The sequence below is a fragment of the Lepus europaeus genome, chromosome 20, assembly GCF_033115175.1.
Source record: "Lepus europaeus isolate LE1 chromosome 20, mLepTim1.pri, whole genome shotgun sequence".
NCBI lineage: Eukaryota > Metazoa > Chordata > Mammalia > Lagomorpha > Leporidae > Lepus > Lepus europaeus.
The window spans coordinates 56,768,549-56,784,441 of NC_084846.1; the positions used below are offsets into that span (position 1 = coordinate 56,768,549).

At 41.1% G+C, this 15,893-nt stretch overlaps 1 protein-coding gene across 1 annotated transcript in view; it reads right to left on the bottom strand.

Annotated features, from left to right (window-relative positions):
• GTPBP10 (GTP binding protein 10) overlaps positions 1-15,612 on the bottom strand; it is a 36,251-nt gene extending 20,639 nt beyond the window's left edge. The window contains exons 1-6 of the mRNA XM_062178834.1: positions 15,530-15,612; positions 12,193-12,386; positions 11,028-11,119; positions 8,662-8,806; positions 3,846-3,919; positions 2,267-2,319 (exon numbers count right to left, since the gene is read on the bottom strand). Of these exons, the coding sequence (XP_062034818.1) occupies positions 2,267-2,319; positions 3,846-3,919; positions 8,662-8,806; positions 11,028-11,119; positions 12,193-12,386; positions 15,530-15,562 (591 nt within the window). The 5' untranslated portion in view covers positions 15,563-15,612. The remainder of the gene's footprint in view (positions 1-2,266; positions 2,320-3,845; positions 3,920-8,661; positions 8,807-11,027; positions 11,120-12,192; positions 12,387-15,529) is intronic.
• Positions 15,613-15,893: the final 281 nt, after the last annotated feature.

Below are 15,893 nucleotides of genomic sequence, written 5' to 3' on the forward strand. Positions count from 1 at the left end.
GCAGCATAACCTACTGCATCAGAATGCCATCCGCAGAATAAATATTTTAAAGATCAAAATCTCTTGTTACCAGATACTAGAGTCCCATTCAAAATCAGCAAGAAGCTGGAATCAGGTGAAGAGCTGAAAACTGTTCCCGGGCATCTTAACAACCGGGCCCTTTGTCCACTCCTAAATGCCCATAATGTCCACATTTCCATGAACACTATGAAGCATCCTCATATGAGAAAGCCGTATATACAACAGAGATCTCATGTCCTGAAACATTCCTTGGAGGTCCTCTACTATTTCCCTTAAAAATGACATATAAACAGTGTTCTTGGGACAGGCATTTGGCACAGTTGTTAAGACGCCACTTGGGACACCTGCATCCCAAGTCAGAGTACCTGTGTACAAGTCCCGGCTCCGCTCCTGACTCCAGCTCCCTGATGATGTGTACCATGTGAAAGCCCTGGATGGAGATCCGAGCTCCTAGGTTTGGCCACACTGAACAGTTCAATAACCCAATGTTGCAAGCATTTGGGAAGTGAAAAAAGTGGACGGTACATCTTTCTCTGTCTCTCTGGCAATAACATAAATGTATTTTTAAAAAATATCCTCATTTCTTCTAAATATTATTCTCTATATTATGTTACACAGTATTACAGTTTTAAAATTTAATATTCTATAATTGTTGAAGTTATTACTATTATATCACTACTTAAAATGAATATAAATCTTTTACACCTTTTGAATTATGAAACTAACACTGACTCATCATTATCACACAAAGTCCTTGACATTAGGGTTCATTCTCGGTTTGATAAATGCACAATGTCATTATAATACCATACAGAGCATCTTCACCACCATAACGATCCTCTGAGACAGCTTTGGAATCCTCTGGGCTAGCTCTGCCTATTCCATCCCTCCTTCCTCCCTGACTCTGAAAGCCACTGATCTTGCTGCTGTCTCCATAGTTCACTTTTTCCAGTGCATCACATTGTTGGAACCATAAAGTGTGCAGTCTTTTCAGATTGGCGTCTTTCATTCAGTAATACACAGACAAGGTTCTTCCTTGTCTTTTCATGACTGGAGAGCCCATTTCTTTTTATAGCTGAATGATATTCCACTGTCTGGATGTACCACAGTTTAATGATTCATTTACTGAAGATCTGGTGACTGTTGACAAGTTTTAGTATTTATCAATAAAGCTGCTAGAAAACATTTGTGTGCAGGCTTTTGTGGGATAATTTTCCCAAGTTATTTGGTTAAATATTAAGGGGCACAACTGTTAAACTGTACATTTTAAGAGGGACCTTCAAAAAGTTCATGAACAATTCACATTATCTTTCAATTCCATTTTTCGGGCCGGCACTGTGGCTCAATAGGCTAATCCTCCACCTGCGTCACCGGCACCCTGGGTTCTAGTCCTGATTGGGGCACTGGTTCTGTACCGGTTGCTCCTCTTACAGTCCAGCTCTCTGCTGTGGCCTGGGAGTGCAGTGGAGGATGGCCCAAGTCCTTGGGCTCTGCACCAGCATGGGAGACCAGGAGGAAGCACCTGGTTCCTGGCTTCGGATCAGTGCAGCGCACTGGCCGTAGCAGCCATTTGGGGGGGTGAACCAATGGAAAAGGAAGACCTTTCTCTCTGTCTCTCACTCGCTCTCACTGTCTAACTCTGCTTGTCAAAAAAAAAAAAAAAAAAAAAAAATTCCATTTTTCCAGGAATTTTATGAAGTCCCCCTCATATACCTTTAAATGCATTATTTTCCATTTTTTATCTCAGTTTTTATTTTCTCTATTATACAGAACATCAACAGATCTATTTCAAGGAAAAGCAAAATTTAATACTTTGATGAGACCAAATCCCATTAAAACTTTTTTTTCAAAAGAAGAAATTTATAATAAAGTCATTTCCATAAGCATTAGAAAGTGTTCCTAGTATATGAAAAGCAAGAAACCAATGTGGTAGTAAAATATACACTTGCAATGAGAAGAAACAGAAATTAAGGAAATAATAATACATACATAAAATAAAACAAAATAAAATGTTACAGTGATAAACTGGACCTAATATTCAGAAAAAGGAGAAATTAAATTCTTACATAATATTCTGCTATAATAGTACTGGGCAGAATTAATGTGACCATATTTCCCCTACCATAAAACAAAACCTTCTAATTTTTTTCCTAACACCACAGAAACAGGCAAACATTACAAAGTCAAAGCATCAACACAAAATACTTTTACTTCTTATCAAGTGTTCTACTTTAAAAACACTTACTTGTTTGAAATCACTATACATAATTTTTCCGAGTTGTGGCTTCAATGTTGTAACTGAAAGGAAAACAACAATCAATTTTTAAGGCTGGTACTTTGAAAAAACAATCAAATTAAGGCTGATACTTTGAAAACTGTCATACCATTACGTATAGAATCAACAGTATTGTTTTTGTGTGAATAGTTTAATTCAAATATTTTTCCCAATTTGTTGAAATGGAAGCTACAATTATCCTTGCCAATTACAATGTGCTTGGAAAAAACAAAACTACATAAGCTTAAACCTAATCTAATTACTGGTCCTCAAAGTTTTTCCACGGCACTGGGGGTGCACACAAAGAATGTTTGGAGAGGCTCAGAATGTAGGTTTCTGTCCCTTATATCTGGGTGACACTTTTCTGCCCTTTCTCACGCAGTTATCCTTAAGTTTCACGAATCCTCTCTCTAGCTTCTTTCCTAGGATTTTTTGCTTTGCCTCTCCTTTCTTTCTCAAGAGTCCAGTGTACTTTGATAAACACTGGCTATGTAATTTATAGTAACTAGCCCAAAATTAACCCTGGTTTATTGCAGCCTAATTTTAGAATGGGTTCATTTTATTTGCAGGTTAATGTTAGTCTATGCTGTTTTTGTTCAGTGATGGCAGAGATCTTATATTGACTCATTACTCTTAGATCTAAGCTTCCATTATATCTTAGTAGTCACTGCAACACCCCACTAACTGGTCTTTCCAGATTGTTTATGTCCCACACCAATTCATTTTCTACCTCACAAGCAGAGATTCTTTTTGAGAAAGCTCATCTAATCATTTCCTTCCATTCTTAAAGATTTCCAGTTGCTTTTCAGATAAAAACACGGATTACCCTCTATGCGATCTATGTGATAGACTCTACCTACATCTCCAGCCTCATCTCGATTCCCTCCTCCCTTAAGTTCATATTCTATAGGCACAAATCTATTATCTGCCACCACAAAGCCTTTGTGATTATGCCATAACCTCAGATTTAATGATCCTTCACCTCCATTCTCATCCACTAATTACCTCATTATTATTCTTCATAACTCAGCATCGCACTTTTCAAGGAACTCTAAAGCAATCACCTATACTCGTTCACAGAACGCATTTGTATACCCTTACATTTATTAGTGATATATATGCCTTCCACCACCAGTCTACAAGCACAAAAAAAGCCAGAACAGTAGCTATTTCTGCTCCATCAGTATTTGTAACCTAGAACCTAATGTGGTTCCTAGGAAAAATATTTACAAAATGAATGAAAAATATTTATCTCTGCCTTCTAGCATTTATCACAGTGCTTGATAAAAGGCAGGTGGATCATAAAATCTTAACTAAAGCAAATGATTACACAACAAAGAAATAAATGCAACCAAGTGTCTAACAAGTACCAGAAACCTTCCTGAGGGCAACAGAGGTATCAAAGACGAACAGGAAATGCACCTTTCTATCTGTCAAGTTTTCAAATCACGACTACCCTCAGAGTTTTTATTTTACTCACACTTAGAGAAAAATTAGTCTTTCAGAGTTTACCTCCACACATTTAAATACAGAATCAAATTATACTCACACGCATAATCTGCAATAGCAGGCTTTGCATGAGAAACCCGACTTAACAAAGAGGATTTTCCAGCATTTGGGAATCTGGAATGAGAAAATAAAAACGATACATTGCAACAAACATCAATATCATAATACTTGCTTATCTTTGAATTCTGAACAATTCAAGAAGTAGACTTCTTGAAAATTTCTAGGACTATAAATGCAGAATAATCTAGAAAAAACTGGAGAACAAAACACAAAAAAGATAAAGATAAATCCATGATAGACACTAGAGATACTGCAGATGTTTCAGCACTGAGATACTAAAATAATTGCTACTAGAAGAATAAGTAAAAAAAGATCTTGAAAGCCATAGAAAAAAATAGACAATATCTGCAATCTACTATCTCTAGCCAAACACTGGCAAAATATTACTCATATTATTATGTCAACTACATTTTTTTAAATATTGTGAACATTTTCAAATATAAATAAAAGTAGAAAAGAGTAATAAATCCCATTGAGCTATTATTTGGCTTCAACAAATATTAATGCATTGTCAATACATTTTTAATAAGTTGGTTTGCTTGAACAGAGACCCAAATAAGGTCTGTGCATTATAAATGGTAGCTATATTTTTTACATTTTTGATATAAGCTCCATCTCCATTTTTTTTCCTTTTGCAATTTATTTTTTTGGTAAGATTTATTTATTTATTTGAAAGGCAGAGTATACAGAGAGAGAAGGAGAGGCAGAGAGAGAGAGATGTCTTCCATCTGCTGGTTCGCTCCCAAGTTGACCACAACAGCTGGGCTGATGCAAAGCCAGGAGCCAGGAGCTTCCTCTGGGTCTCCCATGTGGGTGCAGTGGCCCCAGGACTTGGGCCATCTTCTACTGCTTTTCCAGGCCATAGCAGGGTGCTGGATCAGAAGTGGAGCAGCTGGGACTCAAACCAGTGCCCATATGGGATGCTCGCACTGCAGATGGCAGCTTTACTCACTATGCCACAGTACCAGCCCGTGCAAGTTATTTTATAGACCTGGGTCGTTTGTCTCGTAGAGTTTCTTTCTCACATAGTCTGGATTTTTCTACTGACACCTACACAACCTCATTTAATATGCTCCCTTGCCCCGAATTTTCTACAAATTCATATTTACAAGGACTGGATTTTTTTTAAGACTCCTTTATAGTTGGTTGGCATTCTTTTAATTGAATAATGTAAGGTGAACACCTTTCAAGGATACAGTGTAACTTACCTAATTTCCTGATAGACATTTAGATTGTCTCCAATTTTTTACTATTATAAATACCATTGCAATATATAAGATAATAAATACACTGTTAATAGTCATTTCCAAGTGTGGGAGGTTAATAAATAACTTTGTTTTGCTCTGCAAATAAATGCATGCTATTTGTCTAACTCTTTTCTGAACTTTTTTTTTTTTGACAGGCAGAGTGGATAGTGAGAGAGAGAGAGACAGAGAGAAAGGTCTTCCTTTTTGCCGTTGGTTCACCCTCCAATGGCCATTGCGGACGGTGCATTGCGCTGATCTGAAGCCAGGAGCCAGGTGCTTCTCCTGGTCTCCCATGCGGGTGCAGGGCCCAAGCACTTGGGCCATCCTCCACTGCCTTCCCGGGCCATAGCAGAGAGCTGGCCTGGAAGAGGGGCAACCGGGATAGAACCCGGCGCCCCAACTGGGACTAGAACTCGGTATGCCAGTGCCGCAAGGCGGAGGATTAGCCTGTTAAGCCACGGCGCTGGCCTTCTTTTCTGTACTTTAAACAATGCAGTGACTATCCTTGAATACATATCTTTAGTCTGTCTTGGGATACATTTCAAGATGAAGAAATACTAGATTAAAAATATATGCTCACATCAAAGTCTTTTTTATTTTATTATATAAGGCCTACCATACAGAAAAAGTACTAGGAATGAGAGTCACTTGAAAGATTCTTTCGTACATCTCATTATACATTTTCATACATTACATTCATATACATTACACTTATCCAATAAATAGTCATGGCGTAAAGACTCTGTATCAGGCAGCATATGAACATCAGAAATACAGTAACGTGACATACGTGATCCCTAGCTTCAGAATTTTCAAATTTGAGGAGCTTCTTTAAAAAATTCTGCCAAAATTTTATATGGACAATGTAGTATTTTGTAAATATTAAGCTGGAATTCTGTAAATGTTTAAGCTTTACAATGAAGCTTTTAATAACTCTCTCATAAAAACATTCCTATATTGGGGCCAGCACTATAGTGTGACAGGCAAAGCCACTGCCTGCAGTGCTGGCATCCCACATGGGTGCCAGCTCAAGTCCTAGCTGCTCCACTTCCAATCCAGCTCCCTGCTAAAAAAAAGCAGTGGAAAATGGTCCAAGTCCTTGGGGCCCTGCACCCTCCTGGGAGACCCCGAAGAAGCTTCAGATTGGTCCAGCTCTGGTCATTGTAGCCATTTGGGGACTGAACCAGCAGATGGAAGATCTCTCTCTCTCTCTCTCTCTGCCTCTGCCTCTCCATAACTCTGCCTTTCAAATAAATAAATATATCTTTAAAAAAAATTCCTATAGTAAATTTAGGATAAAATGCTGCAAGATTTCTTAAAATGACTTGTTTTCCCTGTAACATACATTATTTTCTCATATCCTTTTCCCCGAGCTCTTATAATTTTTTGAAAAGCAAATTGCATCTATTTTTATCCATGACTATCACTATCTAACTTGCTTATTTGCCAGTACCTTCGTATTTTCATAATAATGATTAGCACAGAAAAATTCAAGTAAATGTGCATGCTGGGAGGGAGCAGGTGATAGCTCAAGTGCCTGAGCCCCTGTCATCCACAAGAGACCCAGATTGAGTTCCCAGCTCCCAGCTTTGGCTTGGCCCAGCCCTATCTGTTGTGGGTATTTGGGGAGTGAACCAGCAGATGAGAGCTGTGTTTCTCCCTCTGCCTCTCAAATAAATAGTTGAAAACATTTTTTTTTCATTTTGATGCTTTAACTATATTTTTAAACCCACTTCTGAAAAATCTAGTATTTACTATATGTAGTCACCAATAAGTTGGCAACATAAAATGATTATATCAGCTACACATCACTGAGCATTCCTAAGTGCAAAGCATGTGTCCAACGGTAAATGCATTATCTTATCTATCAACGCTTTAATTTAAGATGAGCTCTCTAGCCACCAGCACAGATGAGAAAGCAAAGTTGTAGAGAGGCTGCGTAACTCATCTATTACCAGCCAGACAAGTGCTGAAGGATTTACGATTCTAACCCAAACAGTCCACTCTGAGTCGCATACCCCAGCCTACCTTTACTACTCAGCCTGGCTAAGCTTTGGAACTTGAAACGTTTTTTTCCTGTGGATGGCTGGACTCCCAGTTTTGACCAGAAAATCCTGTTATTCTCATAATATCCCCGAAGAATAGAGGATTATAGAACTCAGGTCTCATAACTCCCACAACTTTGTTTTATTGAAAAAATTAAAAGTGAATGGCAAGCCAGGATCACATCTTTGCTGTTGTAATTTGAGCAGAAATGGGCCTCTGTAAACAGTAAGCCAATGGCAATAAGACTCAATAGCTGCTCAGGCTAGGAGAGAGAAGGACTTAGACTTTGATAAGTCTGGCAAAGCAGTGAGATGCAGAAGAAAATGAAAAGAGCTTAGTGAAAAAAAAAAAAAAAACTATAGGGAAGCAGGAAACAGAACTAGGAATCTGGAGTAGCACAGCAAGATGGCAGTTTTCTCCATCTTCCCCTTAAGCCTTCCCACTAAATTACTGTGCAGTGTTACAGCTGGACCAGGGGAAGGAGTGCAGAAATGCCAATTGAAGTTTTTGTTTCCTTTATCTATTCTCCATCTTTCTATCCATCCCCCTCAAGGGGACACAAGCATTGCAAACCCCTCAACTAACTTACATTGTTTAATGAAAGGATGGAGGCTGGTAGAAAAGACAATACTATGGGGTATGCAGTACTGAGAATAGACAGATCCCAAGAAGACACGAAAGATACAGAAACAGTCTTGGCTACATCCCATATGCTGCTCACCAGTGCATAGGCCTGAGGACTGAAATCATTTGCACTGGTCTTCAACCATCTGATTAATGATACCTCAATGGCTTGGATCACTCTTTATTTTTTTCCTTTTTTTTTTTTCTTCTGTATATATATTTTAAAATGTGGTGTGTTAGGATTTTGAATTTTATTCCTTAGTATCTGATAGCATTCTTTAACTTTGTTATATTTCATTTGATTTACTTTTCTTTTTTATTCTCTAATATTCTCACTGAACTACTCAATTTATATGATTTTCCTTTAAAAAAAAAAAATCTTATTTATTTGACAGAGTTAGAGAGAGAGACAGATCTTTCATCCTCTGGTTCATTCTCCAGATGGTTGCAACTGCCAGCCCTGAGCCAGGCCAAAGTCAGCAGCTTCCTCCAGGTCTCCCAGGAGGGTATCAGGGGGCCCAAGCATTTGAGCCATCTTCTGCTACTTTTCCCAGGCATTAGCAGGGAGCTGGATAGGAAGTGGAGCAGCCAGGACTTAACTGGTGCCATACGGGATGCCAGCATCACAAACGGCAGCTTTACCTGCTATGCTACAACACCATTCCCCCATCTAGGATCTTCCTTTTACAAATTAACAATAATATGAAAGTCTGCGTTGACTTATTGGAAAATAACTATATTTAGCAACATATTCCCAAAATATATACATAACGCACAAATCCCATAAACTAGAAATAATTCTGGCCAAAATTATAATTTACACTTATTTCCTATTCAAAGACTGTTTCTACAAAAATATAATAAATATGTAATACTTACCCTACAAGGCCTACATCAGCTGTAAGTTTTAGATCAAGGTGAATTATTCGTTTTTGGCCTTTCAACGGTAAGAAATTTGTAAGTAATTTACCACCAAGACCTCCTTCAGCTACCAAAATTCTGTCCTCCTCCTTATTGAGTTCTCCTTAAAAAGAGAAATACAGCAAAGATTAATTAAATGGAATCATAAATATCACATTATTTTTATTTATGAGTTTTTATTCAGAATACAACACGAATGGATACAGTAAAATATGCTTACTGAAATATGGCAGGCACAGAAAGTCAGTGAGCATTTCCTTCGAAATCAATATCAACAACAGACAAATTCAAAGGAAGGGGAAGTAGAGACTACCCTGGGATGGAAGGAGAGAGAAGTCTGTGTTGTAATTCAGCAATTGTGTTGGGCGTAATGGAAACTGTTGGTGCACATGGTGGCGATGGGCACATGGTATTGTCATTGTAATTAATGTCCCTGAAATATACTTACAAATTACAGAAGTCAGTGTTAAATATCATGCATACCGTAACAATCAAACAATGCCCAATGGAATCAATGGCAAGCGTGGTAGCAGTCTACGCAGACCCACGCAAGCTGAATGGTCTTGGGACAGGTCAAGAGAAAGCAGGGATTTCCCTGCCCCCCTCTACACTGGTTCTTTCATATTGCCTGGTTGTCTTCAGCAAGACAGCCAAGACTCCAGTTCTCATCTCTTCCCTGATCCTCTCCCGGGGCTTCTTGACTACACCAAGGACGACAGCCCAGCAATGGCTGAGTCTGGGACTGTTCACCGACCACCTCCACACAATCTAGTCCCACGTGCACAGCAAAGGCTCCCTGCCTAACTCTTCCACAAGACCAATTCACTGACAGTTACCCTGTGTTCTCTTAGTTGTCCCTGAGGACCTGCTAGAAGAGACTCCAAGTGACAGGCCAGGTGAGGAGGACACATCTCTTGTCAAGGTTGCCTTTGTCAGACATAGAAATGCTGTTTATTTTTCAGTCATCCTTCTTTATATATGAAAATAAGTCCAAAATATCACAGTTTTCTTTCAGAAATACTTACCAAGAAATTCTAATTTACAAATCTAAAAGGCTAAACAATAGGATTACGTCTCTATTAAAAGTCAGACCCTAGAAAATTACTTTTGCAAGCAGCTAAAATGAGACAATACAGCTTATATATAAAGTAAGTACTTTTATATCTTTAAAATAATCTGAAATCTAACAGTCAATTTTGAACAACTTTTATAAAGATTTTCTAAACTGGCAACTAAAATTGTAAATGTTACGATGAGCAACTGGCCTAATGGTTAAGATGCCAGTTGGGAGGCCTGCGCTGTGGCACAGTGGGTAAAACCTGCCTGCAGTGCCGGCATCCCTTATGGGTGCCGGTTTGAGTCCCGGCTGCTCCACTTCAGATCCAGCTCTCAACTATGGCCTGGGAAAGCAGTAGAAGATGGCCCAAGTCCTTGGGCCCCTGCACCTGTGTGGGAAACCTGGAAGCTCCTGGCTCCTGGTTTCAGATCAGCACAGCTCTGGCCGTTGTAGCCAACTGGGGAGTAAACCAGTGGATGGAAGACCTTTTCTCTCTCTCACTCTCTCTAACTCTTTCAAATAAATAAATCTTAAAAAAAAAAAAAAAAAAAAGATGCCAGTTAGGACACAAGATGTGGGAATGCCTGGGGTTCCTGGATCTGGCTTTGATTCTAGGTTCTCACCAATATGGACAAGGCAATGGTGATGGCTCAAGTGACTGAGTTCCTGCTACCCACGTGGGAGACCTGGATAAAGTTCCTAGCTCATAGCTTGTACCCTGGCTGGCCATTGGGGGCATCTAGGGAGTGTATTGATGGGTGGATGGGAGCTCTGTTTCTCTGTCTACCTGCCCTGCCCCTCTGGCCCTCAAATGAATAAAATTAAAAAAAAAAAAAAAAAAAAAAAGTTCAAAATTCTGAAACTCTAGAGAAGCTATTTCCCAAAGCTCTCATATAATTTCAGAAAATATGCACATTCTTGGGCGAACACAGTGGCACAGTGGGTAAAGCCACTGCTTGGGACGCCTACATCTGATATCAAGTGCTTGGAATCAAGTCCCTCCACTTCCAATCTAGCTGCCCTCTAGCGCACACCCTGGGAGCAGCAGATGATGGCTCAGGTATTGGGATTCCTGTCACAGAGAAGTGAAACACAGACGGGATTCCCAGTTCCTGGCTTCAGCCTGGCCCAGCCCTGGCTATGGCAGACTTCTGGAATGAAAGAGATGAAAGATCTCCCTCTATTTCTGTCACTCTGCCTTTGAAATAAATAAACTTTTTTAAAAAGCGCACATTTTTCACAACCTGAGAAGCTATAGTACACTTACCTATAATTTTACCATTTTCATCTTTTACTGAAATACCAACAGGTGCAGGGATTTCACAGTCTTTTCCTTTGGAGCCTTTCAGTGCACTAACCCTACAAAAAAAAAAGCTAAATTAAAATAAGGAAAACCTACTATATTAAGTAGCCTTATGCTTTAAGCAAATTTAAAAGTTTACAAGTAAAAGCAGCAATCAGCTCTTCTAACACAAATGTTAAACAAATATTAAAGGAAAACTAAAATTATCCCGAATTATTTTTTATTGGATTTTAGACTACAGTATCCTATAAAAATGGTATCAATAATTTGTTACCATGGTAACTACCAAAAGTCATTTTAGCCCATAATGAACTAAAGACTTTACATGCATGAAATGAAGAGATGGTTGCTACAATACAAACAGGCTTAAAAAACAAATAGAGAACCTACTGGCTGAGGAAGCAAGCGTTTAAAAACTTGACCTCAAACAGAGTACTCAAATTACAGCAGAACAATTTGGCTACTCTCAAGCTGCTTAGGAAAAAAAAAAATGGGTACAAATTCTAACTTAGTGATTCTACTTTAGGGATTTTATTACACATAAAAATTATCAAAAAAAATTATCAACCATGGAAAACAGTGTCACAAAAGGACATTGAATTATACTTTTATTGTAAAAATAAAGAAAAAAAGTCAACAATAACCTAAGTAGGCAAATGACAAAGTAAATTATTAATATATTGCACAGCCATTCTGAATAATTTTCTGACATGGAAATAAATGTTACATGAAGAGAGGAGGTTGTGAAGTATTGGGCTGTCACTTTTGTATCCCCAGATTTTCTATGTAAGAGACTTAGAAAAGTCAAGGGAAGGTTAACAGTGCTAATATCCGGATGGAAGACTGACAAGGGATTGACGGGGTTGGTGGTGGGGTGGAATAGCACAGTTGGGCTATGAGAAAGATTTCCTAAAGGCTGTAAAAAATAAGTGAGAAGAAAACAGTGGATTCAGAGAATTTCTGTTTCTACAAGCAGAAGTATAAAAAAAGAATACAGACAATTAGAAGAAATGGATGAAAAAGCCCCAGATATTCTGTAGAGCCCGTTTTCTATGAGCTGAGACATTTTAGACTTTCGCTCCATTACAAACACAGGAAATAAAACCAAAGTCATTCAGCAAGTACTTACCGACTGTTTGCTCCTCCTCCAGCCACAAACCGCTTTTGAGGATATTTGTCTTTCAGTTGTTTCAAGGTCATTTTTTTATGGGCTACAACCCAGACGTCACCACCTTTTCCACCTTCTCCACCCAAGCGAGGATAACCCATTCCACCACTTCCTCCCTTGGTGAAGATTCTGAGGTTATCAATGAAATTTCCATACTTAAAAAAGAAAGAAAGAGGTCTCTATACCAAAGGTGCTTATGCGCTTACCAACTCAGAACTCCTAGCTCTTTGCTTTTTGTTCCACTAAAAGTTCTTTAAGGGGATGGGAGAGTGGGAGCCTTTCAGTATGCCAGTTCTTCTTCTTCTTTTTTAAAGATGTATTCCATTTATATAAAGGCAGAGTTAAACACAGAAGGAAACAGACCTCCCATATGCTGGCTCACTCCTCAAACAGCCCCAAGGCCTGGGCTGGGTTTCCCACAGGGTGGCAGGGGCCCAGTACTTGAGCCATCTTCCACTGCTTTCCCAGACACATTAGCAGGAAGCTGTATCAGAAGTGGAGCAGCTGGGACTCAAGCTGGCACTCAGATGGATGCTGGCGTTGCAGATGGCAGCTTAACCTACTATGCCACAACTTGTCTGTCCCTCAGTATGCCACTTCTATAAGCTTTTCCTTCTTGACTCACCTTCAGGCTGACCTCTCTCCCATGTGATTATCTCTGTTAAGACTTTTTATCAGCCGGCACAACAGCTCACTAGGCTAATTTTCCGCCTGCAGCACCAGTACCCTGAGTTCTAGTCCCGGTTGGGGCACCGGATTCTGTCTCGGTTGCTCTTCTTCCAGTCCAGCTCTCTGCTGTGGCCTGGGAAGGCAGGGGAGGATGACCCAAGTGCTTGGGCCCTGCACCCACATGGGAGACCAGGAGAAGCACCTGGCTCCTGGCTTCGGATTGGCATAGCTCCGGCCTTTGCGGCCATTTGGGGGTGAACCAACGGAAGGAAGACCTTTCTCTCTTTCTCACTGTCTAACTCTGCCTGTCAAAAAAAAAAAAAAGACTTTTTCTCAATTATTGTCTCATCTATCCTCAGGGTGTCTGCCTTAGTCTCCTCTTCATTCTAAACCCTCTCCCCTGGGTGGCCTGAGGCTGTAACTATTACCCAGGCGAGACAGTTTCAATGTCCAATTCATTGGACATCTCCACGTTCAGTAGTTTAAAGCAACTGAGAGCAGGATCTGTATTTAATTTATATTTGAAACCCAATATGTAACTTGTTAGTGGCTATCAGTCAAAAAGATAAGTCACTTGAAAAAGAAAATGTTAACATAAAACCTTTCCCAGGCAAAATGTGTTCCTCCAATAAATCCATACTTTATCAATTCATTGAGATTGCACAAAGTGGAAATCTTTTAGACTACACCTGCGTCTTTCTTGAAGTCCTGTACTCTTCGATCCAGTACCAATGGCTTACTTAGGACAGTATGTTAGCTCCTACGTGATCTCTCAATGTCTACTCATTTCTTCCTGAATGCATCCTTCATTTTGCTGCCAAGTCATTTTTCTGAATCAGGTTTGGTCCCTAACAATGTTTCTCCTCTATTCAAAAATTATCCATGACTATTTGTGCCTATAAAATAAAGTCTAAAATTCTTAATATCAAGGGGCCAGCATTGTGGCCTAGTGGGTTAAGTTGCCACCTGGGAGGCTGGCATCACATATGGGCACCGGTTCAAGTCCCAGTCACTACACTTCTGATCCAGCTCCCTGCTGATACTCCTGGGAAAGCAGAAGAAGAAGGCCCAAATACTTGGTCCCCTGCCACCAATGTGGAAGACCAGGATGAAGTTCCTGGCTTCGGCCTGGCCCAGCCCTGGCCACTGCAGCCATTTGAGGAGAGAATCATAGAACAAAGATCTCTTTCTGTCTCTGTCTTTCCCTTTCCCTGTAACTCTGCCCTTAAAATAAAATATATCTTTTAATACTATTATGAAACACCATAACCCTTCAGCATCATTTTCATTTGTTCAACTCTTATCTCCCTACCTCTTTGCTCTACTCTAGATGATGTACTACCCAGTCCCCATGACACCCTGCTCACACCTACTCTCTACTTAGAATGTCACCCTCTCTTTTCTAGCATAAACCCGTGTGAGGGGCCAGCATTGTGGCACAGCAGGTAAAGCCACCACCTGCCACACCAGCATCCCATATAGGTGCCGGTTTGTGTCTGGGCTGCTCCACTTCTGATCCACCTCCCTGCTAATGGCCTGGGAAAGCAGCACATGATGGCTCTAGTATCTGGGTCCCTGCCACCCACATGAGAGACATGGAAGATGCTCTTGGCTCCTGGCCTCAGCCCGGCCCAGCGCTGGCCATTGCAACCATCTGGGGAGTGAACCAGCACATGGAAGATCTCTCTCTCTCTCCCTCTGTAACTTTTTCAAAATAACTGAGTCTTAAGAAAAAAATAAAAAACCTGAATGCCATAGTTTCTACATTCTCTCAAATAATGGAACCAAAATGATTCAAAATATGGCTTCATTACTTGACAAAACACTAGAGAACCATCTTTCTTTCTTTCTTTCTTTTTTGACAGGCAGAGTTAGACAGTGAGAGAGAGAGACAGAGAGAAAGATCTTCCTTCCGTTGGTTCACCCCCAGATGGCCGCTGCGGCCGGCGCGCTGCGCTGATCCGAAGCCAGGAGCCAGGCGCTTCCTCCTGGTCTCCCATGCGGGTGCAGGGCCCAAGCACTTGGGCCATCCTCCACTGCACTCCCTGGCCACAGCAGAGAGCTGGCCTGGAAGAGGGGCAACCGGGACAGGATCGGTGCCCCGACCAGGACTAGAACCCGGTGTGCCGGCGCCGCAGGCGGAGGAATTAGCCTAGAGAGCCCCGCGCCGGCCAGCAGCTGTAGATTTTTACACGCATGATTCCACAGCCGGCACTGCACAAAGAGGGACCCAAAATTTTCTGCGAGAAACCACGTCAGTTACGTATTCTCATTTCCTGATAGTCTTTAGAAAGAAGTTAAAAACCTGCACTGGAGGACAATTTGTAACAGCGGGATACGGATATTAAAGGGGGGCAACCGAGATACGATCTAAACCAAAAAGCCAACCAACCGTACACCACATTAAGCAGGTACCGCACCTCCGCATCGCAGGTGCACACAACGCTCCCCAAGACTGGGAACTCCCCACCCCTTATCGGCAAAGCCCTGGACCTGAAGAGCGGAGAGGACTTTGACGGAACCAAGCAACAAGGAGGCCTCCGGCACGGAAACGGGGCGGGGTGCGACAGGGAGCCAGCGCCCCGACTAGCGGCTACAGGCACTGGGCTGAGAGACAGCGGGTACGGACCTTTCGGAACAACAAGCAGCTACAGTGCACCATGATTGCGACCGACGACGGTTCACTCCTGCCGCAGCAGCACGAACTGACGTGCGGCGCCGCCTTTGTACGTCACTGACAGCGCCCTGCGCATGCGTTGTGTGGTGAGTTCGCGGTGGGACGCATGCGCCGTCTGCCCTTCGCCGCCGTCTGCCCTTCGCCGCCGTCTGTGAAGCCGGAGCCGTGTTTCTATGGATGTAAAGCACAATCAAACACTGGGAAGAATTCAGGCGCTGTGGCAGGGGACAATAGGGTGCCCCAGGAATTAAAACTTTGAGTAGAGTCCTGGTGGAGACCGAGACTTAAAAGACGTTCTATGCTAATTGAAACCATG